The sequence below is a fragment of the Colletotrichum destructivum genome, chromosome 1 (assembly GCF_034447905.1).
Source record: "Colletotrichum destructivum chromosome 1, complete sequence".
Classification (NCBI taxonomy): Eukaryota; Fungi; Ascomycota; class Sordariomycetes; order Glomerellales; family Glomerellaceae; genus Colletotrichum; species Colletotrichum destructivum.
The window spans coordinates 778,287-801,126 of NC_085896.1; the positions used below are offsets into that span (position 1 = coordinate 778,287).

At 55.7% G+C, this 22,840-nt stretch overlaps 11 protein-coding genes across 11 annotated transcripts; 6 read left to right on the forward strand and 5 right to left on the reverse strand.

Moving 5' to 3' along the window:
- Positions 1–101: 101 nt before the first annotated feature.
- On the reverse strand, positions 102–1,279 carry CDEST_00221 (Putative large ribosomal subunit protein eL34). The gene is made up of 3 exons (XM_062916380.1): positions 1,159–1,279; positions 895–1,018; positions 102–634 (listed from the first exon to the last, which is right to left on the reverse strand). Exons 1-3 carry the CDS (start codon positions 1,194–1,196, stop codon positions 446–448), a joined length of 351 nt encoding a protein of 116 aa, XP_062772431.1. The 5' UTR covers positions 1,197–1,279; the 3' UTR covers positions 102–445.
- Positions 1,280–1,618: 339 nt separating this feature from the next.
- Positions 1,619–2,784, reverse strand: CDEST_00222 (uncharacterized protein). Its single transcript, XM_062916381.1, has 3 exons — positions 2,247–2,784; positions 2,128–2,191; positions 1,619–2,074 (listed from the first exon to the last, which is right to left on the reverse strand). Exons 1-3 carry the CDS (start codon positions 2,358–2,360, stop codon positions 1,848–1,850), a joined length of 405 nt encoding a protein of 134 aa, XP_062772432.1. The 5' UTR covers positions 2,361–2,784; the 3' UTR covers positions 1,619–1,847.
- Positions 2,785–3,633: 849 nt separating this feature from the next.
- Positions 3,634–4,257, forward strand: CDEST_00223 (uncharacterized protein; the record flags this gene model as incomplete). The annotated part of the gene is made up of 1 exon (XM_062916382.1): positions 3,634–4,257. One exon carries the CDS (start codon positions 3,634–3,636, stop codon positions 4,255–4,257), a length of 624 nt encoding a protein of 207 aa, XP_062772433.1.
- A 1,228-nt stretch (positions 4,258–5,485) lies between these two features.
- CDEST_00224 (uncharacterized protein) lies at positions 5,486–5,722 on the forward strand (the record flags this gene model as incomplete). Its single annotated transcript, XM_062916383.1, has 1 exon — positions 5,486–5,722. One exon carries the CDS (start codon positions 5,486–5,488, stop codon positions 5,720–5,722), a length of 237 nt encoding a protein of 78 aa, XP_062772434.1.
- Positions 5,723–7,995: 2,273 nt separating this feature from the next.
- On the reverse strand, positions 7,996–9,798 carry CDEST_00225 (Putative alkaline phosphatase, alkaline-phosphatase-like, core domain superfamily; the record flags this gene model as incomplete). Its single annotated transcript, XM_062916384.1, has 2 exons — positions 7,996–8,564; positions 8,625–9,798. 2 exons carry the CDS (start codon positions 9,796–9,798, stop codon positions 7,996–7,998), a joined length of 1,743 nt encoding a protein of 580 aa, XP_062772435.1.
- A 1,727-nt stretch (positions 9,799–11,525) lies between these two features.
- CDEST_00226 (uncharacterized protein) lies at positions 11,526–11,876 on the forward strand (the record flags this gene model as incomplete). The annotated part of the gene is made up of 1 exon (XM_062916385.1): positions 11,526–11,876. One exon carries the CDS (start codon positions 11,526–11,528, stop codon positions 11,874–11,876), a length of 351 nt encoding a protein of 116 aa, XP_062772436.1.
- A 517-nt stretch (positions 11,877–12,393) lies between these two features.
- Positions 12,394–14,302, forward strand: CDEST_00227 (Putative leucine-rich repeat domain superfamily; the record flags this gene model as incomplete). Its single annotated transcript, XM_062916386.1, has 2 exons — positions 12,394–12,563; positions 12,619–14,302. The coding sequence occupies 2 exons, from the start codon at positions 12,394–12,396 to the stop codon at positions 14,300–14,302; spliced, it is 1,854 nt and encodes a 617-aa protein (XP_062772437.1).
- A 309-nt stretch (positions 14,303–14,611) lies between these two features.
- Positions 14,612–16,500, forward strand: CDEST_00228 (Putative DNA clamp superfamily protein). Its single transcript, XM_062916387.1, has 6 exons — positions 14,612–14,858; positions 14,930–15,067; positions 15,141–15,288; positions 15,349–15,564; positions 15,617–16,224; positions 16,288–16,500. Exons 1-6 carry the CDS (start codon positions 14,745–14,747, stop codon positions 16,429–16,431), a joined length of 1,368 nt encoding a protein of 455 aa, XP_062772438.1. The 5' UTR covers positions 14,612–14,744; the 3' UTR covers positions 16,432–16,500.
- Positions 16,501–16,502: 2 nt separating this feature from the next.
- CDEST_00229 (Putative regulator of chromosome condensation 1/beta-lactamase-inhibitor protein II) lies at positions 16,503–17,600 on the reverse strand (the record flags this gene model as incomplete). Its single annotated transcript, XM_062916388.1, has 1 exon — positions 16,503–17,600. One exon carries the CDS (start codon positions 17,598–17,600, stop codon positions 16,503–16,505), a length of 1,098 nt encoding a protein of 365 aa, XP_062772439.1.
- A 457-nt stretch (positions 17,601–18,057) lies between these two features.
- On the forward strand, positions 18,058–19,979 carry CDEST_00230 (Putative prephenate dehydrogenase, 6-phosphogluconate dehydrogenase, NADP-binding protein; the record flags this gene model as incomplete). Its single annotated transcript, XM_062916389.1, has 4 exons — positions 18,058–18,194; positions 18,607–18,667; positions 18,748–18,859; positions 18,934–19,979. The coding sequence occupies 4 exons, from the start codon at positions 18,058–18,060 to the stop codon at positions 19,977–19,979; spliced, it is 1,356 nt and encodes a 451-aa protein (XP_062772440.1).
- A 180-nt stretch (positions 19,980–20,159) lies between these two features.
- CDEST_00231 (uncharacterized protein) lies at positions 20,160–22,626 on the reverse strand. Its single transcript, XM_062916390.1, has 5 exons — positions 22,290–22,626; positions 21,566–22,210; positions 21,345–21,518; positions 20,948–21,286; positions 20,160–20,892 (listed from the first exon to the last, which is right to left on the reverse strand). The coding sequence occupies exons 2-5, from the start codon at positions 21,752–21,754 to the stop codon at positions 20,455–20,457; spliced, it is 1,140 nt and encodes a 379-aa protein (XP_062772441.1). The 5' UTR covers positions 21,755–22,210; positions 22,290–22,626; the 3' UTR covers positions 20,160–20,454.
- Positions 22,627–22,840: the final 214 nt, after the last annotated feature.

Sequence of the window (22,840 nt, forward strand, 5' to 3'; positions counted from 1 at the left end):
ACTCTCTCTCTCTCTCTCTCTGTATTACGTGCAGCCGGTCTATGTCGCAGAGGCGTAAACGGTTCAATTTGCTGTCACAACCCGCGTGTCGGCGGTAAACCACATTTTGTAATTTTGTTCTTTTGGGCGCCATTACCAATACACCGCGGGGTCGTTATCTCGTCACAAAACAACGAAACATGAATACCAACATAACCCGAAAAAAAGGAACTGTTGTTGTGTTGAAGGGCTCGATTTCCGTTTCTCATTCAGGTATCGAGGCCTAGAGTGCCCTAACGACAGCAGCGGCAGAAGAATCCGTTTTCACTCCGCCTGTGGCCTGACGATTTCTTTGTATCATGCAGTTCCTTTTGCCCTAATGAACACCGAAGCAATGAACCAACCCCTGAATTCCCATTCCTGCCAGTGTTGTGTTGACGTTGACCAAGAAGAGGCGTGTCCGGGTTTATTTCTTCTTCTCGCTCTGGCTCTGCTCCTTCAGCACCTTCTTGACGATCTTCTGCTCCTCGATGAGGAAGGCGCGGACGATGCGGTCACGAACGCAGTTACCGCATCTCGAGCCGCCGTACGCGCGCTGGACGGTCTTCTTGGGCTTGGAGATCTGGGCGTACTCGCGGGGGCGAAGGGCGGGAACCTGTGTGGGATGTATGTCAGCATGTTGACAGCGTTGTGCTGAGCGCCAGCCGCGACCGGTCTTCGATGTAGCCATCTGAGAGTGCCGAATGCAACGTGAAGCCTCCTTCCCACAACCAGTCTTGTAACATTTTTCTGAACCGTTCTCGCCGTCGATGTCCCGATATCCAGTTGATATCTCGCGTCACAAAGTCCCTTGCATTCTCTCAAATGGCTCCTCGAATCGATCGCTTCGGCTCCGGAACTAGGTTTCGAACTTACGCCGGGCAGCTTGACACCGCAGTCACCGCACTTGGGGGCAGTGCCGCGCTTCTTGATGTGAAGAACTCTCAGCTCACCGCCGGGAGTCTTGACGATCCGGGTCAGGTTAGAGCTGGTGTTGTAGCTGCAGTAGAAAAAATCTCCAAGTCAGCCATTTGTAGTCCTTCCAAGACACACAAGCGTACGGTCGATCGCGCAAGACGGGGGAAATGTCATCGTTCGCTGAGTCTATCGCAAGCAAGAACTCCAGAAGTGATCACTCACCCGTTACGGCGGCGGTACGTGACACGGTTTCCGGCCATTGTGACTGATTTGCTGCGGGCTGCGGGTTGGTTAGTTGAGAGTCGAGGATCGCGAGCGGCGGATTTTGGAATCTGGAAATTTTGTGTGGGTGGAAAGACGAGTTCGAGCCCGCTTAGGCGACCAATGAGGTGGGGGTGGAGTGAGCAAGCCACATGTGGCGAATCATCTCTGGAAAGCCCCAGACCAAGCCTAGCTCACGTGAGCATATCGGCTCAAGCCGGCCTAACCATTGGCTGGAGTCTGGGGCCATTGGTCAACGGCGGACGGCTGGCCAAGTCAGCCGATTGATTGCTCAGCCCGCAAGACAGAGCTAGACCGTGAGGGGCGCGTTGGTGTTGCGAACATGACTGGATCCAAGCTTTACGTCTACGACTTCATCCTCTTCTTATCTGCGATGGACACGGTTCATTTTTCTTGCTTCAGGCTGGTTTCCGACTAAAAAAACACAATGTTTTTTTAACGCCTTATGACACGGCGGGCTGTAGACTTGCTGTTGTATCCAATGACCTCTTCAAAACCTTTGTTCTAGTGGTCCTCTATTACGCCGACGCCGAAGCCGATTCCCAACAATGACCCCCCTCCCCCCCTTTTCCCATCCGAACCGTCTAACGCCACGTGCACTATATGATCAGGTCGAAAATATGCTAGGGCTATGATTCTATCGCCATCGTCGCCGTCGTCGCCGTCGTTGTCGTCGCCCAGTCAGCATGATCTGTTGCTTGCCAGACCTTGATCCCGTTAGGTTCTTCTCTTCGGCGCCGGGCAGCGTGGTCCATGATTTCGGTGATCTTTTCGCTCTTTCGAAGGTCCTGAAAGTCCTGCACCTCCTTCTTGGCGGCGGCGACAGAACCCAGGATGGAGTCAAACTTGATTTGGGCTAGGGTAGTCATATCAGCGGGAGTCCAAGACCCAGCGAGTGTCAAGACGTACGGGATGACTGCTTCGCCGAGAGTGGCTCCATCATTCTTGGGATGGTTGTGCGCAAACCTCGAAGCTTTGAAAATGTCAATTCTAGATCCTGCCCAACTGCGCCGTTAGAGGTGGCAAACTTTGATGTGCAATATCTTGAGCTGGTTCAAAGCCAGTTCCAGACGCTCCTCGTCCCATGCCTCTTCGTCCTGGGCTCCAGGCTCAGTCTTGATGGTCGGGCCATTGTTTGCCATGATGATACAGGGTGGTCGTGGGCAAGCGGGTGTCTACCGAACCATGGCACCGAGAAAGAGAAAAAAAGAAGTGGTCGAATCACTGGCGAGACAGCAAAGCAAGTAAGGCGGTGTGTTCGGGTCGGATGTCGATGAGAACCAAGATAATGGTCCAAGGTGTCCAAGGTGTCGCTTCAAGACCAGACCGGCGTTCGATGGGGATGGGTGCCAGCGAGCTCAAGGTGCAATGCGCAACTTCAGCCCAAAGATGCCCCAAAACGGTTCGGTGAATGTTTGCGAAGCACCCCAGAGCCCAAGTCCGAAGGGCAAACTGTCATGCAGATTGTTGGTTGGTGTCTGAAAAGGGCAGGGCAATCGGCCGGATGTACAGTGCTTTGTATGTCTTTAACGCAATTCCAACCGGAGACGTCAGCGCGTAGGGAAGGTGGCTGTCGTTTGGCAGGGGCCAGAATCGGCTCCCAGCAGAGCTCCCAGCGACACATCAAGGTGGTTGGTGCGTTATCCGACTGGTACCCCACCACTTCCGCATGATCGGTACGTATCGCCTAGATCTGCTTCCAATGTTTGGTCACGTGAGACGCGAAGCAAAGTCCGAGGCGAGTGGCACCAGGGCAGGTGCAGGCAGGCGCCGCACGCCAGGTTGGTTCGGGCAGGCAATCAACCATCGAGGGAAAGAAGAACGAAACAAATAAAAGCGGACGTCCTTCACTTTCGGATATCCTGTTATTTTCGTTCAGACCCATATACCAGCACCAAACCAGTCTTGACGTAACGAAATCTCTGTCGTCTACTCACATAGGCACTCTCGCAACTTCAACTGCGAAGTACACTAGATACCGAGGTACCTACCCACCTAGATAAGTAAGGAAGGTACCTTACCTAAGAGGCCTGTTGCAACGCCAAGGCCTGCGGTTTCGCAGCTGGATCCTGGGTGCTGACAATCGCTAAAAGGGTTAGCCGGAAAGCGGATTAACTGTCAACCTAGATCAGACCGTGCGGATTGGAATTCTCTGACTCCAGCCTCTCCGTGTCTCCCACCCTTCCGTCACGAAATAGCTTCGTACCTACTCTTTTGGTGGAAAGCTGCATTCGCATACATCATCACCAACAAAACGCTGTCGCGCGCACTTCTACTTCACTTCGACTTGACACCCTATTTTTCATCCCCCTGCTTCTTCTAACGCATCCGCTGGTCTTCCCCGGATCCGTCACCCAACGAAACCCTTTCCCCCACTTTCCCTTCACAACCGCCAAGCTGGACTCCTCCGCCGTCATGTCGAGTGCGCCTCCGCCTGCGCTCTTACCACCGCCCGAGGGCATCTTCCGGACTTTCGAAGATCTTCTGACCTCGGTTCAGCGCGTCGCTAAGGACCAGGGCTACGGTGTCGTCAAGCTTCGCGCCTCGAACTACCGCGACGGCAAGCCTACTCGTTACGACTTGGTGTGCGACCGCGGCGGCGTCAAGTATAGCAGCACGGCGAAGAAGCGCAACCCCTCCACGCGCAAGGTCGACTGCCCGTGGCGCGCAAAGGCCGTCTGCGAAGTTCAGCTCGGAAATCAATGGCGCTTTGCCGTCCAAGAGGGTAGCCACAACCACGAGCCTCGCGTCGCGACCGCCCCTCCCGGCCAAGAAAACACCCCCCTCGCCCAGTCGATCCGCTCCTTCACCAACAAGATCGATCGCCTCAGTCACGACATGGCTCAGGGCTTTATGCGCATAGAGCAGCACCTTGACACCATGAACAAGCGCTTGGAGAATCTGGAAGCCCGCGCCGGAAGCTACGAACCGCGCTTCCAAAACATGGAGTCACGGCTACAGGGTATGGAGGCCCGTGGCAGCATGGAGCTTCCTATGGATGACGTCGACGCCCGACTCCTGTCATCCACGGTCATGTAGGGCAATGGCCAAGTAAGCGATTCGGACGCGGCGGCGGACCAGCGCGAGCACCACGGATATATGTGAGGCCAGGCCTTGACTGAACCTCGGCAGCATATCCAAGTCATCGACATGGACATTCGGCGCGCACGATCAACGGAAAGGAAAGGATACAATACGAGCAGACGAAATCAAGAAGGTTGATTTCTTGCAGAAAGTGGTTACGGCAGGGAGGCGAGCGAGGATGGGGTTGGCAGGATCTGTCATATTATCAAGGCGTTAGACGGCGACTAGGGCGTACGGACTCATTCATCACCTTTGTACTTTCTCTATTACCTCCCACGCTACCAGCGTCCTGATGCGATGCTGGTTGCTTGTCTGGAAAGGATGTGCCATAGAAGGCATTGTCATTATACGGAAAACTTTGCGGTAACATGAGGGTGGCTTTTTGCGTTTCCGACACGATGAGGTTTGCGTTTTTTCTTTCTTTCCTTGGTGGATAGTCAGTGTTCGTCATAGGTGGTGAGCATGGCCCTTACGGACACATCATACGTATAGCGCAATTCAATACAGCGACACTTCTTAGACGTGTCCAGACTATCTTGTCTTTTGGCACTTCTCCAAAATCGGTGCTTCCTCGAGTGGGAGCCAAGTGCCGAAGCATGACGTAACGGGAGGTAGGAGCCATTCGGCGCGCGGTCGGTTGGCGTCTCTTGACATGTGCATTACTGTGTTGTATCTCTTTTCTTATTTTTACAAGAGTCCACATACACGATCGGTCTTTTACGGAATTTTGTCCGTCACATTCCCCGTCCCCTCGAGACGACTTACACGGAGACGAGTCCGAAGCACAGTATCAACTTCGGCGCCGGGATCCAACTTCGCACGTCCGCGACACACACACTGTACTGTGAGGCCCGGATCCCACACACCCCCATGACAAGCTCCGGTTGGTTTGCTTCCCGGTGCGAGCAAACAATGTTTCCCAATCAGGCATGCGAGCCGGTCGGCGGAAAATGCGCCGCCAGATTTGTTTTTGCAACCCTCTACCCCCCGAGGCGATAGTCCCCCTGATTGCCTTTTCTATCTTGTACCTATGCATTACTCCGGACCCTCGTCCGCTGCCCCCCCTCCCTCCCCGCGCTCCATATTTTCCCGTTCGGTCTTTTAAGTTTCCTCTCTGAAAGACCAGGGTGGAAGCATTTGTCTCCCGACAAGTCGCGTACGGTCGTAATCGACTTACGGGTAGATGAACGGATGGATGGACGGTCCATACAGGCTCATGGGTACATGTTACCCCGGGCATCACATTGGCAAGCATGCAATTGTCAAGCGCGTTAGCTGCGTTCATCCGAAGACTTGCATTCAGATTCGTTCCTCGGATCGGACCAGTAACATTTTGTGTAGTTTCCATCCAACAAGTCGACTCTTTTTCTCGTCCTCGATCTCTGTTTTGGCTGCCACACGTAGACGTCACATCCGATAGCCCGGTAGCGTTTGGGAGCGCTCCTTCGTTTGCCATTAGATTGCATCTGGCCAACAAAGCAGCTCTGGGTCGTCCTCTCGCCCGAAACACACACACACACACACACACACATTCGTCGATTGAACACCTTCTAAACGAACAAGGCCTTGCACTTCGGGGAGCCGCTGCCTTTGACCATTGTTTGCTGCTGTTCTCGTGCACGGGTTTCTCCACGATCCTATCCCGTACTAAGCTCTGTCCTGTAACTGTTCGCCGGTCACATCGCATCCAGACTTTCGGGATGAAGGAGAAAAGATATGGTGGCCGGGGTTTGCCAGGGTTGTGCGATGTCAACATTGGTTTGCCTGATCGCACCGCTCGTCCACTCCCGCCTGCAGCAGTCCATACTCGACCCTCCCTCTGTCTTCTTGTCTTCGCCGCGCGACATGCCAGATTCGTTCGTTGCGACCAGGGGTCAACCTCGGACTCTGCAAGTTGTCCATTCGGCCCACCATCAGACCGAATTCGAAAGGACGGATCGCCGGCGGCTGCTGGGACCTGACTACGACAATGGAGCCCAGCAGTCACCTCGAGTTTGTCGTCGCACATCGTTGGTTCGTCGGACCACGCCGGACTCGATCGGATACACGAACAGCCGCGAACGGGAGCAGAAGTTGCCGGCTCGTCGTTGGGCGCAGTGGAGAGCGAGTGCGACTGAAGTCCATCCGCCATGTCGAGACTACAGCTGCCCTAATGCCGGTCAGAGGCAACAACCAGTCGCCGAGCCAGCCCACGACGGGCAGCCACAGGTTACTGGTTCAGACAAGATGCTCCATGTTTCGTTTCTCGGCACACCCGTGCAAGCCGCAAGACAGTTGGGCCGCAGAGAGCCAATATCCGAGCCACAGGCATGCCATACTCGAGCCCCCCAACCCTTTTTATAGCTTCCCATGCCGCCGGCCGGCGACAGCTCACTTCATCAGACACGCGCAGAGAAGCCGGGCAGCTTGCATACGGCCGAGAAGAGTCGGGCTTCTGACCAGGCTGCCGCCGAGCTCTCCTCCTGGATAAACAACGTAAGAGCCAATGAGGGCTCGAAGACGGCGTTGTAATTTATGAGGTGCGATCCATACATAGCTACAGCAACGGTGGTCCTTTTCTCTTTCCTCTTACCCCAACCGCCGACTCCCAGTGACAACCCCATTCCTCTGCCCCACTGACATGTTGCATTCGGCCAAGCAATGACTGATCATACAAACATCCAACCGACCAAAAAGGTACTGGGAGTGACATGATCATACGAGAGCACGAAGGGGATTCCAGACTGTCCCCCCGGTGCGGCGAATGTCTTGTCAGGCAACATCGACAAGGACGGTTCATCACATGTGCTGCGTGAACAGCGCATCGCATCGCGTCTCGCAATGTCAATATTTCCGAGTGAGGCCACCCATTGTCCGGCCCCCCGCCTTCGCGCTTCCAACGGCTCGTCATGAGCCGGGGGGAAGGGCTCAAGCCCTCGACCGCGGTCAATGACAATCAACGACATGCCGACCGCCAAAGCTATTCTAATCATACCGAGGGGTGGTGGGGGCTAGTAACCGGATGCGAGGATGGTGGTGGCACATATCTCAGGCGAGAAGAGATCGAGACGCAAAGCACAGCCCAACGACGATGCGCCACCAGAATATTTCAGGGTGAGGGGAGGGGGCCCGACGGAGGAGACCATACCACCACGTCTTTGTTGACTTCCCACGATGCGAGCTTCAGGGCTGGGGGAGCTCGAGCCATGGGGGAAGCACGGCGGCGGCGGCGGCGGCATCCATATGCGTAAAGGGCTGCATGCTGGCCAACCGCCTCCCGTGCAACGTGACCGAATCACCATGCGTCCGCCGTCAAGATTATCTGTGTTCATAGCCAACGGAGGACTGGGCGTTCCCGTTGCCTAAGAGAAGAAGTAGAAGAAGAGCCCTTGTGAGCCCCCCCTCCCCCCACCTAAACGCTTCACTCATCGGGGCCAAACAACTCTGCTTCCGATACTCAGTGCGGCTGCGCCTTGATTGTGTGCAAGTAATGCGGATAACGTTATACATTGCTTCTATGATGCATGTTTGCTGCTGCCATGATTAAATCATGCTACCTGCGGAGCGTCGGGGGTGGACGTCAGTCATATGCTACGAGGAAAAAAAGACAGAAGATCCTCAGTGCGCCGTTGAACTCCAATAATGCCACATGTCCAGACACACTCGACAAACGAGGGCAGAGACAGCCCCGACGTTTATAACCCCCTCTCTGTATCAGGCCGCGCCAGCCTTCGATAGGTGAGCGTACTCTTGGCCCTGACTCCACGCGTTAGGGTCCTCAGCTAGGGCCGGCATCTGCTGCATGTCCACACTCATGACGCCCAGCTGCTTCTTGTTCATCTTCTCCTTCAGCTCCTCCGTGATGGCATCCACGTCGACGTTTAGGTACCCGCGCAGGAACTTGCCAATCTCGGTGTTCTCGATGTTGCCACGGATCTTCTGGGCCTCGTCGCCGCCGGTGCTGTACACGTTGACGTCGAGCGCCGTGTGGCCGTGGGTGCTCCAACCTACGTGCGCGCGGAGGCTGATCATGGCGGCAAAGGTCAGGACCGAGGCCTCGGGGTGGTCGACGAGCGCCTGGAGCTCCGCCGGGTGGGCGTCCTCGATGCCCAGGCCAGGGACAACGAGCTTCTTGTTGACCCAGGCCTTGAGCTCGTCCTTGTTTTGGGACCTGCTACTGGCGACGTGCTGGATGAATTTCTTTGAGAGATGTTCGGCGGAGGCGGTGGCTTTTGCGAGCGCCTTGGGGTACCAGTTGTAGACTGGCAGGTGACCGGGCTCTTCTGTGGTATGGATTAGCAACTTGGTAAAACACCTTCAAGGAAGGGCAGGTAGAAACTTACGCAGGGCAGTCGCGAGGCCGCCGGTCTCGTGGTCGCTGGTGGCCACCAAGAGGGACTCGGTCTTGCTGTCCTTGACAAAGTCCGAGACGAGCTTGAAGGCCTTGTCGTACTCGAGGACCTCGCGAACCTGGGCGGCGGGATCGTTGATGTGGCCGGCGTGGTCGATTCGGCTACCCTCAATCATCAGGAAGAAGCCTTGGTCGCTGTTCTCCGTCGCCTTCTCGAGAGCGCGCAGCGCCGTCGCGGCCATCTCGCTCAGGCTGGGGTAGACATCGCTCATGTTGCGGCGGTCAATCTCGAAGGGGATGTCGCCGGGGGCGAACAGGCCGAAGGTCGGGAAGTTGACCTTCTCGCCGCCCTCGAGAGCGTCAAAGGCCTTGCGGTCGCCGGCATAGGTCCAGCCAAACTTCTCTTGAGCCCTGGCGACGACGTCAGTGTCGTCGAGCCTGCAGCTACCCTCGGTGCCGTTGGGGAGGAAATGGCAGCGACCGCCGCCAAGCATGATGTCCACGACCCTGCCGAGCGGGCCATCGCCAACCTCCTGCAGGGCAATGTCGTCGTTCATGGCCCGGGTGATGACGTGGCTGGCGAAGCAGGCGGGTGTCGCGTCGGTAATGTCGGTGGTGACGACCAAGCCCGTCATGAAGCCGGCGCGCTTGGCGGCCTCGAGGACGGTGCCGCAGGGCTCGTAGTCGGGGAGTACGGAAATGGCGCCATTGTAGCTCTTCTTTCCGCAAGAGAAGGCGGTGGCGCCGGCGGCGCTGTCAGTAACGAGCGAGTTCGAGGAGCGGGTGCGGCTGGAACCCCAGAAGTGGCGGTCGAGAGTGAGGACATCGCCCTCGGGAAGGCCCTCGACGTGCTGACGGAAGCTGCGAGTGAGGGAGAGCGAGGCGGGCCCCATGCCGTCCGAGACCATGAAGATCAGGTTGCGCTTCGCGTCAGCGGGGGGGTCGAAGCGTGTCTGGCCGCGGTGTTGAGTCCATACGGCGAGGACAACAACGGCAGCGGTGGCGAGGAGAGCCCAGACGAAGAGGATTATCTCGCGGAGCCGCGAGGAGCCAGGCGGCGGGGAGGTAGTGTCCGCGGCATTGTCGTCGTCACCGGCCTCGCGGCGGTCGGGGATGAGGGGCGTCCGTTCGGAGGAGGACTGTGGAATCGCGGGGATGTTAGCCATGATTTCGGGGGGGAAACGACGCGGGTGCGCGAGAAGCTTGTCAATGATGTTTGTTGGAGTAAGAGTCTGGTGTTACCATTTTTTAACGTGTCGTCTGGCCCTAAGTTCTGACACAGACGGGGTGGATATGCTGGCTGCCTGCTGCGTCAGGTCCTGTCGCAGATGAAGCTGGGGGGTTGGAGAGGTTATGAGTCCGTCGTCCTGACTGACTCTTGACTCTGGTCTTGTCCTTGTTGATAAGGACGGGGCGGGTATCCATATCTGTACTCTGTATTCGTACAGTGAGGTACCTACCTAGGTAGGCAGCTGCTCTTGGTTGGATAGCGCCCGCCAATCGCTATCGATACGGATTGGCCATGGTCCTGGGCTCCAGTGGGCAGCTTGGTACCTATTCTGTACTGTACGTCTCCCCTTTAGGCAATGGGTCACGGTCCCTCCACTGCAGGGTTCGCCGTACACCGTGGACGTGGTTGGATGAGAATGTAGCAGAGTCCCACTCTCTCCGCCATGTGCCGTGACATCACGCCGTTGCGCATGTCATCCCGTGGTCACAAGCGTTCAGCCGTCGTCTCCTCTCACACACATCGGATTACTTTGGAGCCAGCGGATTGGATCACAGGGGGTGGATCTGGGCTGAGCCTCACCGACGTCTACTTCCCTCCTCCGCCCCCAAGACCCTAAGGGTTTCCCGCTCACTAGAGGCAAGACAGCAGTCAGGTGGTCTATGATGGCCTATAATTTGGCCGAGACACGATCATGTGGGCGGCGGGTTGTTTGCGGGGAAAGTTTGGAGATGGGTGGTGGACTGGGCGTTTCGATGGCCCTAATGCTGAAGTCCCAAACGGTGTTTGAGTCTTTAAGTAGGGTGTGCTTGCTGGCTGTTGGGTTGTTCTCGATAGCCATTGGTCTTGTACCAACTGAGATGCGTAGCCAAGGCGGTCTCTCTGAGCGCCGCTCAAGTAGACGATAGGGTTGAAAAACACGATAGAAATCGCAGTAACAGTGCCATGCAACAATGACAGCAGCATGCGGTTTCCGCGGTATAAACGCAGTACCCTCCATGGAAGCTTCTAAGCCCACAACCATCCGAAATGGCAAAGGAGATTTTGCTTGATGTGGCTGACAATGTCGTTGTCCGGTAAAACCTGGTGGCGGGCATTGTGTCGGATCTTGCTCTCCTGTCTTGCCACGGGCCATCGTCCCTGACATCAACACTCTCACTTTCGTCGGATTGAACAATGATCTCGGTCACCTTCTCATGATCCTCAGAACATTAAGGCGACACCACCTGCCTACCTTGTGTTGAATGAACCTGTACCACTTCGGCTCCCCTATTTTCGCCTCACCCCCGAAACCAACACGATATGCCGGGTGTCGCCAGCGGGTTGGCCCTTCCGGACTTCCGGAGTTGCATGTTGTTCCGGTGGGACACAAAGTTCCTGCCTCTTGAAACTGGCGTAGGTTCTTACCGTGACACAACTCGGCCGTATCTCGTGTCATCTCGGTTGTCTCAAGCGGACAGACATACGTGAAACAGCTGGATTGCTGGCGAGTGAAAGTAACAGGCTGCTGGGAATTCCAACATCTAGGAACCGGGAACTTCTTTATAGTTTCCCCGTCGTAATCATTTTGATGCCATACTGTTGGAATTCCCGCTCTTCGTTACCGGCTCATTGAACTCCATCACCGGTCAAGCTGTCGTTGGGCAAGCCGACCAGATCAACGCGATGTGCACCTACGTCCTTCTCATCCCGACCTGCCACCACAATCCTATACTGCTCTTTGTCACCTCTTGCTGCCTCATCATACGACAGTTACAGCGTATCAATCACCTCGCCGCGTGGGAGGATGACGCTCTGGGCGAGATTCCCTTCACCTTCCCTGAGTCTTGTCTTCCCGGTCCAGAGACCATCCAGCCAATCTACACTAACGGCTCATGTAGATTGGACTGCCATTATGTGCCAGAAACCGCTCTTGTGGAACACATGTTCCCAGCCACTGTATTCCCGTCGGGCTGGGCTGATGGTGACCCTAGAATGGCTGGGGAGCTGGAGATTTGGGACCCAGGCTCCAAATGAGAACGTGGGACGTTGCTCATTTAGGAAGTGATTTGGAGGTACAGGCACCCCTAATGCTGAGATCGATTCAGGCTTCCCATGACTTACTATCTTTTTCGCAACCTGCTTTAGGCGTACCACAGAACTGAGACGCCGATGACCAAACCCAGCATGGTTTTGCAACGCTCGGCAACAATACGGCTTTTCAACCGGGGCATATCAAGCCTGGGTGATAGACACAGGCAGCACTGCGGCATGCATATTCACTCAATGACAGGCTGTGATTTGAACACCAAGAGGTTGGATGTTGCCACTACACAATCTCTCTCGCTTATGGACCCGAAGCCATCATCCCCGATTCACTATTACGGGACCAGTGACGGGAACTCGAATGCCTCGACTTTGTCACTTAATCACGATGAACAAATAAAACTGTATAAAATGAATGTCATTTTCCAGAAGGAACACCAAGAAACCACCCATTGGCTTTCGATATTACACTCAAGCAGAGTGGTCCATCGCACGCCTTTTCTTCACCATGGAATCCATGCAGAATCAGCCGGCCGGTTTTCCCGGGGCTGCCGTCCAGCTAGACGTTTGGGACCTCGTATTTGGTCAGCTTGCTGCCATGGAATACTACGAGACGCTGGCTAGCTGTGCCCAGTTGAACAGTGTGTTGTCCTATCTAGCTCTTGGACACCTTTACAGGTAAACTTCCCACACCGCCACAGACTTCTCTGGACAGATACTGATCTGCTGAAAGAGATCAGTTCTGCCCTCCACCAGGCATGGGCTCAAAGGCCGCCAAGAACATCTGGGCCTCAGTGCAGAGTTCAGCGGGGAACACTCATCCAGCTGGGCAATCATATCTCAGTCATATTCGTCACTTAGACTTCCTCAACTTCATCTCCATCGATGCGTGCAGAGAGGTGCCGGATGAGGGCTTCGTAGCCCATGTTACGAATCAGTTGGCCAACCTAAACCTTGGTCTTGCAGATGATCCCACAGACGGTCCGGACATCGTTGCTACGGACCAGGTAAGTGCTCGGCATCCGAATTTGGAAAACGTTGTCCGCCCTCTCCTCGAGAACCTCTGCAAAACAGCACGGGAACGAGAGCTGCACGTCTTGCTGAGGAGCTTGACGCTCGACAGATGGGCGAACGCAATGCCTCAGATTCAGGACTTTCGGCAGCTGGAAAGCCTCTCGTTGGTCTTCATAGAGGGCCTGAACGCTCAGGCGGCCCAAGTTGTCACGTCCTCTCTCCCGAATCTGAGACACATCACAGTGGTGCAGGCCAGCGTGCCCCATACGCCCGATCTCGCCTCGTTCCTCTCTAACCTGAAGCCAGACCAGTTGCAGTCTTTCAGTTGCTCCCTTAACAGGGTCCAGGTACCGGTCTTGAACGCCATCTCGCAGCAGACCTCCCTCCGGAAGCTAAGTCTGCAATTTTTCAACTACCCACCGGTGGATATGCACGTCTTGTTCAAGCTCACGAAGCTCACATCGCTGACTCTCGGTTTCAATTTCCATGCTACCGCTCGGCCACAAGCCAAATTCGAAAGGTGGGCAGAAACCTACCGGACACACTTTGCCAAGTGGCTCACGTCTTGCAATGACCTCCGAAGCCTACACCTCTTTCGCTTGCCGGAGCTTGTTCCCGCAGCAGCGGATGCGTTGCCAGACCTGCATCTCGACGGGCTGCACCTGTTCTCTACGGGGCATCACTCAGACCTGTACGAAGCACTCGCTACGCAGCAGCTCGAGTATCTCTTTCTGGCCGAACCTTCAAACGACAATGCCACGCTGGAGCCGTGGGAGCGTCGCGAGCTCGTCGTCAAGGCTGTGGTGGCCATGCCGTCCCTTCGCGACTTGAGGCTGCATACATTGTTCTCTTTGACTTGTGAGGAGCTCACCCGAATTGCAGAAGGCGTACCAAACCTCAAAACCATCTCTTACGTCGCCCCCCGACGTGAGCATCCCACCCATGCGTTGAAGGCCTTGAAGTCTTTCCAACACCTCACCAGCCTCACGGTACTCGGCCGGACCGGCTTTTCGTCACTTTCGATATATTGTTGGATCCTAGAAACAGAGTGCCACATGCGCCCCGGCGGGTTTTCGCTGACCTTGCCATCCCAGGACCGCAAAGAGTGGTTTTGGAACTTCCGTGGACCTCAGGGACTCCTCGGCAACTCGGACACGGAGGCAATGATGAAAATGCTAAGTTTCGTGGCAGTGTATGACAAAGAGCGGGACGGTGACCTTGGCGATGAGGGGTTTCTGGGCAACGAGTACGAATTCGAAGAGGAGCGCATGTTTGTCCAACTCTGGGAGGACATCAGGGGCCCTGCGGAAGCGTTGCAGCTGCTGAGAGGCACAGGGCCTTATTCACCGTTCCGTCCGTTGACGGGACACTTGGGTGGGGTCATTGCCAGGAACTTATGGTAGGTATGTAGGTGCTACACCGTCGCACGAGTTAGACTGAGAAACAGTCTAGTTGGGTGGGGTTCAGGCCATTCTTAATCGATGGAGCTTAGTTGACCTTGAACGTTGTGTATTCCCGCAATGGTGATTTTACTGTTATGGTGCTGTTTAGTACGATGTACTGTAGGGCGTTTGGCGGGTAGCCTACCTACCTCCCAACGACGAGGTCCACAGGTACTCGGTACTGTACCTACCTACCTACCCAGAGTACTAATGCTGGTTCCTCGGTGGGCCCTGCCGCTCGCTTTTCCACTTTACGCGACCGACGCGCCTCGATGAGTTGGCGTTGGCGCTGTGCTCGCCCATTGCGAAACGACATCTCTCTATGCACATTCGAGCCCAACATTGAAACTCCGGCTTCAATAACACCCAATAACCGAAGAATCCAGCGCCACATGATGCAACGATGGCCATCCTCAACTTCACCCTCAGCGAGGATGGCGTCGCTGCCCTCCGTGATGTCCTGACCTGCATGAACAAGTTCAGCGACGACGTCTCCCTCGAGGCCAAGAAAGACAAGGTACATCCATCCGTTGTCTTCCATCTATCAACATGCCTGCCTGGAGCCTTCGACTGACAGCGAGGGCGTAGTTGATTCTTACGGCGCTCAACCAATCCAAATCGGCATACTCCTGCTTCACCTTCGCGACTAACCGCTTCTGCTCCCGCTACCAATTCGAGGGCAGCGCGCAGTACCGGGAAAAGTTCTACTGCACGCTCCACATACGTGTAGGCAAGCCTCCTTCCGATGATGTTGTTGGCGTAACGGCCGTTGGGGTGTGATGCTGAACCAACCGCGCAGTCTCTTGCATCCATCTTCCGCAGCCGCGTCGGTGGCGATCAACAGCGTGACCGTGAGAAAGAGAGCACAATCGACCGCTGTGACGTCGCTATCGAGGACGGCCCAGGCGTCAAGAGTCGGCTGATTGTGAAACTCGTCTTCCGGAATGGTGTGTGTTTATTTTGTTGCATTATCACACTTATTAAACTCCCGTACTAAGAGGTTTTAGGTGTTACTTCCACACACCGACTGCTTTTTGAGGTCTCGGTGCCAGTCCACGCAAAGTTCGATCGTGACGAGGCGCTCCACCACTGGACTATCCCTTCAAGGACACTGAGGCAGCTGATGGAGCACTTTGGCCCTGGCGTTGAGCTGCTAGACATAAATTCAGACGGCGAGCACGTCAACTTCACATGCTTCACGGAGAAGACGACGAATGGAGATGGTTGGTTTGCAGGATGTCACGAGTCTGGATTTGACGCTAACGCTATTCCCAGAGGTCCTCAAGAAACCGCTGCATACATCAATCGCTATTGAAGTGGACGAGTTCGAAGATATAGAAGTCGAAGACAAACTCCGCATCGTTATTAGCGTCAAGGATTTCCGCGCCATCATCCAGCACGCTGGCATCACCGGCAACCACCTCTCCGCCCGCTATTCCAGTCCCGCCCGCCCGATCCAGTTCTCGTATCCCGGCGACGGCATCAGCTGCGAGTTTCTGCTGATGACGGTTGGTGAGAGAGGAAACCCAGCCCAGAAGACGAAAAAGGGTAAGGCCAATGCTGCCAACGTCGCCCCGCGACAGCAGCTCGAGGCTGCGTCTAGAAGACAGAGCGCTGCGCCGTCCGAGGTACCGCAGCCTGTCGAGCAGCCGCCCGCCCAGAGCATGCCGCCGCCTCTGCCCGCGGCATCTGCTGCCAAAAGTTCCGTTGCAGCGCGCACATCCTTGTTTGATTTGCGACCGTCTCAGCGTCCTCCCCCTGCAACTATGCGTTCCGAGGGCTTGTTCGTGGATAACGACCAGGAATGGGAACCCGTTAGAGACGAAGAGGACGAGGATGCGGAGGAGAGTGCCAGGCTGGAGTGGGATCACAGCAACCAACCCGTAAGTAATGCTCTGACAAGCTTCTCCTTGCGGTGTATCGATGCTAACCCATTTTCTGTCCAGAATGCATCCGCCATGCACCTGGGCCGGGCCGTTGCCGAAGAGAATGGCGAATACAATCCAACACCCGCCAGCAGTGCAGGTTTGGAGCCGACACAGCGTCTTTCCGATGTCAGACGCCTCGGATTGTTTTACCAAGGTCCATGAAGACTAGAGGATGTTCGGAGAAGTTGCTTGAGATGTCCATGATGGGTTGGGGAGGTGTGTGGATCTTTTACTCAACCGGTGAGGATAGTCACCCAGCTAGTGGCGCAACCCGCGCCGATACCCGCGATCTGAGAACCAGGCGGAATGAATTTTGATGATGCGATGACATTCCACCGTCCCTTGACGTCGTTGTTCACAACCTGCGGACCGCAATTGCCGTGCTCGCCCCATCCCCAGGCTAGCACGTCGCCCTTTTCTGTGAACGCAATGACGTGCTCGCTGCCAACGGCGAGCCTGGACAACGTGGGTAGATTCGGAGGCGGTAGCTGTCCATGGTCGTCTCTCCCCCAAGCCAGAAGCTCACCATCCTTCTTCAGGACGTAAATGTTGCCCCAGCTGGCGCCGACATCCGTCCACTCGGGCACCGACTCTGGGGCGGTGGATTTGATGTGCCACTTGTCGGATCCCAAAACCAGTAGCTTGCCGGATTCTGAAGCTCCAAACAGACACGTGAAGTCCTTCCCACAGACGGCCCTGACAACTTTGAAGTCGACGCTTTCGATCTTTCTTGGCAAGTAGACGACGGTGTCGGGGCTTCCACCCTGACCCTTTCGAAGATTGCCCCACGCATAGACGTCACCGTTGCTCAGAACCGCCACAGCGTGACCCATACACGCAGCCAAATCCACAACCTCAGTTCCAGCCGGAGGGAATTCCTTGACGAGGGTGGCAGACGGCGAACGGACAAGCAGCTCGCCGTGACCCAGCTCGCCCTTTTGCCCTGCGCCGAAGCTGTACACCTTTGTCCTCTTCCCCTCGTCGTCCTTCTGAACGACAAACGAAGCCTCCCAGGTCGCGGCGATCAAAGCTGTCGTGCCCGAGGCGCCCTCTCGCCCCTCCTTGCTGAGCTGGACTCTCTGGAAGACCGGCTCGTCAGTCTTTGCGGCGGATGTCAGACCACAGGCTCCGCTCGTGGGGTCTCCACCCCAGTAGAGCTCTCCGGACCGTGTGAGGAGCAGCGTGTGGTTTCCGCCCGCCGCCATCTTGACTACGGGGGAGTCGGGGTCTTCCGGGAAGAAGATGACCTGCTTGGGAACGGAGACATCTTCCTTGTGCCCAATGCCAAGCTGGCCGGAACCGTTGGAGCCGATCGCGAAAAGAACCGACATCCTGGTATGTTTTGTCGGAAAATTTGTGTCGCGGTATTCAAAACACCCAGGTACACTCATGAAGCAGAGGTGAACTTCAGTACCTAGTCAGTGATGGATTCCCGTCGAATATTACACTAAGCGTACTCGTCCCCCACCAGTTTCTTGCATGCATCTATCCAGCTCAATGGAGGGGCCATTCGGCCAATCATTCCCGCGCTTCCGCCGACCGCGCCCGCAACATCAAAAAGCGGAACTCCAACCGCGTAGAACATTTTTTTTCTTACCTTGCACCACACTTCACTCAGAGCTCCCGCCCTCGAAAAGCTCTCGATCTCGGTGGACCGGCCCTGCAGAGTTTTTTTATTGCTCAGGATGTGAGAGATTTGCTTCGCGCAGACCTTTCACAGTCTTGAACAAGAACACGACGGCATTGCTCGGATTTCTTTCTAATCTAACAGGCATACACATCGGCACGATGTCATCTTCTGCTCCCATCCAGCCACAGGCCGCCGGCGGCATCCCCGCTGAAATGGAAAATTTCGTGGTCGGCCTGATTGGTATGGGGGATATGGGCAAGATGTACGCGCAGAGGCTCTCTGCCGCTGGATGGAAGTGAGTAATTGCGCACTCTCCCCAGCTTGGGCCTCTGCGCTATGCGATTCTTCTGGTAAGCTTCACCCTTTTTGCGTCTTCACCCATACAAATCACCTAAATCCTCCCCCTTGGTCATGATGACAAGAGCGCATTTGGCTAGAGTATCGCCCGAGGACTTCCTGGCAAGCCGTCCTGGCCCCGGGAAAGTCTAAAGGCTTTCCATGATGATTACCTAGCTACCTTAAATTTTACCTGTCTGAACCTACACCATCACACCCTTTTCAAAGACCCGTGTCAAGACGGAGCAGCGAAGCTAACCTTGCTTCAGGAATTCGCAGCAGCTTCATGTCTGACATTTTGCTACACCAAATAATATCACAGGAATGTGAATGAACATATTGGAGAGACTGACGCAAAGGGCTTCCGGCAGAATCATGGCGTGTGACCAGGAGGAAAAGTACGAGAGTCTGAAAGAAGAGTTCTCTGGAAATGTACGGGACACGATGCCAAAATGGCCTTGCCCTGTCTCCCTCGGTGTTCAAACCCGGCTGAGCAGATTTTCCTTCAATAGAACAATATACAAATCTGCCGCAATGGCCACTACGTCTCTCGCGCCAGCGACTACATCATCTACAGCGTTGAAGCCGCCACCATTGACCGCGTGATCGCTCAATACGGCCCATGTATGATTTGAGGTTCCTTTCACGCAAAATCTTGGAACCAGAGAGCGTTGCCTAATATAGCCCTTTCTCTACAGCAACCAAGCTCGGGGCCATAGTCGGCGGCCAAACCTCGTGCAAGGCCCCCGAGATCGCCGCCTTCGAGCGCCACCTCCCGACCGACGTCGAGATCGTCTCGTGCCACTCCCTCCACGGCCCCAATGTCGACCCGCGAAACCAGCCGCTCGTCATCATCGCCCACCGCGCGTCGGCCGCCTCCGTCGCCAAGGTCGAGACCGTCCTCTCGGTCCTCGGCTCCAAGCACGTCTACCTCACGGCCCTAGAGCACGATCGCATCACGGCCGACACCCAGGCCGTCACGCACGCGGCATTCCTCTCCATGGGCAAGGCGTGGCACGCCAACACGCAGTTCCCGTGGGAGATGTCGCGCTACGTCGGCGGCGTCGAGAATGTCAAGATCAACATCATGCTTCGTATCTACTCGCAAAAGTGGCATGTCTACGCCGGCCTCGCCATCCTCAACCCGGAGGCCCGCAAGCAGATATCCCAGTTCGCCCGCTCTGTGACGGACCTCTACAAGCTCATGCTCGAGGGCAACGCCGAGGCCCTGCGCGCGCGCGTGCTCGCGGCCAAGGAGAAGGTCTTTGGCCACGAGGGCAGCCCCAAGTGGGCGGACCGGCCGCTCCTCAACCCGGACCTGCTCGAGCGCTTCTCCCTCGGCAAGAAGGAGGACCAGACGGGCCCGCCGCGCGCCAACAACCACCTGAGCTTGCTGGCCATGGTCGACTGCTGGGCGCAGCTGGGAATCGTGCCGTACGACCACATGATCTGCTCGACGCCGCTGTTCCGCCTGTGGCTCGGCGTCGCCGAGCACCTGTTCCGCAGCCGCGAGCTGCTCGACGACGCGCTGCGGACCGCCGTCGAGGACCACACGTACCGATCCGACGACCTCGAGTTCACGTTCGCGGCGCGGGGCTGGGCCGAGTGCGTCTCGCTGGGCCACTTCGAGACGTGGAAGAACCGGTTCGAGACGACGCAGGAGTTCTTCCAGCCGCGCTTCAAGGACGCCGTCGCCGTGGGCAACGCCATGATGAAGGCCGTGCTGGAGAGTACCAAGGATTGAGCATCGGAGGGCGAGGTGGAGGAGAGTTGCACGTGGGTGGGAGGATGAATCAAAGCACAGGAGAAGGTTCGTTTGGTAGAGACTTTCCACCCACCAGTTGTGCCTTGGTGCTGTGCTTCCATTCCTGAGAAGTTATCGTCTTGATTTAACACTTTTTCCCCTCTCTATGAAGAGTTCCATCTTGGCATCTCTCTGTCCCCGATTGTGCTCATCCGGTCGGTATGCTATGCGGCATGGATGTCCTGGGAGTGCGGGGTTGTGCAAACACGTTTGACAACCCGAGCATCAGCAGCGTCTAATCGCGTGGTGTTTAATCGCCGAGCCGTGTCGCGCTCGCCGTGTCTATCTTACTAGGGAAATATCGTACGTGAAAGGCTACCGTTTATCAAGAGCTAAAGGGGTATACCGTACAATCCAACACCTTGGCAACACCGAACCCAGGAGGGCAACGCCACGAATTCGTTCATCCTGCTGCTCAGACTTGGGTGACAAGATCCGGAGCATGCCTCTCGACGCTCTCTTCCAGCATGGCCACTCCGTGCGCAACTTCCAGAGGCTGAGCGAGAAACTTGCCCTTCTCTTTCTCGTGCTCCTCCATGTCTGTAAAATCCTCCTCAACCTGGCCGCTCGCGCCGGCCAGCGCACTTATGGTAGAGGCCGTAGTATCCTGCCAAGACGAGTCTCCGCCTGAATCCTGACAAACTGCTACCTGGACGGCTAGATCCGGGGAAGCGACAGACCGGGGCAGCTGGGCGTGAGGGAGGGGGTAGGGCGACGTTGGCCTCGTGTCGTTGGCCATAGTGAGAAGATTGAGCTGCGAGGCCAGCTGGTTTATCGGGCGCGTGCTACCAATGTCGTTTGTACTCGCGTCCGATGATGTATGGTACGAAGCGGACGCGGAGGTCCCCGTTGACTTTGAGAACATGTCAGACACCATCCACACGCTTACGAACGTAAAGTGTACTTACCGCGGTGGTTGGGCGTAAGCCCAAGTTCGCGACCAGGCTGGAGCTGCAAACGGGCCTCTGGCGGAAGAAATGGAAGCCATACCCGGTGGCTGCCGTAGCGGGAATGTTGCCCTCTACAACGCCGTCGAGGCTGATGTATGCCCGGTCCGCTCCACCCGGGCGGCAGTAAGGGCAGATTTTGTACATGCACTCGTCTTTGGCGCTCGGGACCCAGGGGGTCGATATGTTGCGGCTTAGTATATCGTCCAAGTCGTAGGTAGTCGACTGACGAGCGCCGTCGTGTCCCTGTGTAGAGGCCGATTTCTTCCGAAACGACTCTCGTCGGAGAACCTCTCCAAGCTACAGTCAAGAGGTCAGCTGCTGCATAGGAGTGTTTCAGGCGGGGAAAGTCGCATACGTGTTTGCGCTGGTTGAATATGGTCAGAAGCTGATCGCTTGTGTAGGTGGTAGTGATGTCCTTAGGCGGCATCACCTCGAGAAAGCAGGCAGCGTTCCCAGAACGTCTTTCAGGACCGCGGTTCCTCGGCTGGACGGCTGTAATAAGACGTCTTCCCAGTTCATCAAATGTGACCTAATTCTGTCAGTTCATTGTCTGGACCCGAACGACTTCCGCCTTACCTCGTCTCCGCTGAGGATGGAATAGCGTAGGATTTCTTCCTGATCTTGGGAACACCGGTACAACCAGCCAAAGGGGCCATAGTTGCCGCAAGAGTCACATCGGAGGACATAGCTGTACACGCGGACCATGGTGAGGTGTGTGCAGGCCGCAAAGGTGCGTGCTGGGTGAGAGACTGATTGGGCGGTCATATTGATACCAGACACGCAAGACGCGATCTCGTTCTCGAGGAGATGGCCGACTGACGACTTGAAAAGATGACCGATGTGTGTTTATAGGAGCGGTGCTCACTCGAAAGGACTGAGCGGCCTCGCACGGTAGGCCGTCTTTTGGTAGGTAGTCAGGTGAATATGGCCTCTGAATTGAGGAGGAAGGCGCGACAGACTGGCCATGTTGAGAAGGAGCACCTCACTTCACGAGTGGTCATCTGAGTTCATCCCATGACCAGGCGAATGGATTACTGCAGAAGATTACCTGGACTTTGCAGCATACCTATACTATATGCCCGTCAAAACCAACTCCTTGTTTCTGGAAGTATTTTCCCGAGCTATCCTTGAACAACCGACTTCTTCTACTATTTTTTCATGTTTCATATCCTCACATTTGTCACAGGTATAACTCACCTTACAATGCCGGACGGAACACCTCTTTCTTCGTTAGCAAGTTTAGGAAATTGCTTGGTATCATAGTTTGACGAATGACAGATGTAATGTGGAAGAAACATACGTCAGTATACAAAACAAGACACCGCCGCAGTGATATCATCGAATCGTGTGGATTGTCTCATCTGCCTCTTGTGTTTTTAACGGCGACAGCAACTCGAACAAAATGGTCGTTGTGAATGCCACCATATCAGGAGACGCTACTCACGCCTTCATGTAAATGAACATTTTGGGGTTTAGATCTGTTTAAATGAGAGAGGCTGCCCTACCCGGCTCGAGCGGTATCAGTCTCGTTGGGGCCTACCCCGAGGATTGGAACCAACTAGGGCATTTCTCGATATCTTGTACTAGCGAGATTGTGTAAGTCGCGTGTTGGATGGTCGGACAACGCTACATCTGAGGAGTCGGACCCAACGCGCACACCATCGAGAAAAAAAAGAAAAAAAAAAACCTCCCTTCTCAGGCGCTGTAGAACAAGCTCCATCACCTCAAATTATGAGCTGCAGCGAGTGACATTGGTATGCATGCGAAGTTGCGTGGTTCGGACGACATTCGGACGATTCGGGGACGCAGAGCATGAAGTCGATCATTAACCCAACATTTTAGGAGGGGCCG

Bases quoted from the DNA above. Each gene is read 5' to 3' on its own strand.
- CDEST_00221 (XM_062916380.1), bottom strand. From the start codon at position 1,196: ATGGCCGGAAACCGTGTCACGTACCGCCGCCGTAACGG. The intron at 1,019-1,158 runs GTGAGTGATCAC...TTTCTACTGCAG, and splicing joins ACGTACCGCCGCCGTAACGG to CTACAACACCAGCTCTAACC. The intron at 635-894 runs GTAAGTTCGAAA...CATCCCACACAG, and splicing joins GCGGTGTCAAGCTGCCCGGC to GTTCCCGCCCTTCGCCCCCG.
- CDEST_00222 (XM_062916381.1), bottom strand. From the start codon at position 2,360: ATGGCAAACAATGGCCCGACCATCAAGACTGAGCCTGGAGCCCAGGAC. The intron at 2,192-2,246 runs GTTTGCCACCTC...ACATTTTCAAAG, and splicing joins TCAAGATATTGCACATCAAA to CTTCGAGGTTTGCGCACAAC. The intron at 2,075-2,127 runs GTACGTCTTGAC...TGACTACCCTAG, and splicing joins CTCGGCGAAGCAGTCATCCC to CCCAAATCAAGTTTGACTCC.
- CDEST_00228 (XM_062916387.1), top strand. From the start codon at position 14,745: ATGGCCATCCTCAACTTCACCCTCAGCGAGGATGGCGTCGCTGCCCTC. The intron at 14,859-14,929 runs GTACATCCATCC...GCGAGGGCGTAG, and splicing joins TCGAGGCCAAGAAAGACAAG to TTGATTCTTACGGCGCTCAA. The intron at 15,565-15,616 runs GTTGGTTTGCAG...CGCTATTCCCAG, and splicing joins GAAGACGACGAATGGAGATG to AGGTCCTCAAGAAACCGCTG.
- CDEST_00231 (XM_062916390.1), bottom strand. From the start codon at position 21,754: ATGACCGCCCAATCAGTCTCTCACCCAGCACGCACCTTTGCGGCCTGC. The intron at 21,519-21,565 runs GTAAGGCGGAAG...TGACAGAATTAG, and splicing joins CCATCCTCAGCGGAGACGAG to GTCACATTTGATGAACTGGG. The intron at 21,287-21,344 runs GTATGCGACTTT...TCTTGACTGTAG, and splicing joins TATTCAACCAGCGCAAACAC to CTTGGAGAGGTTCTCCGACG.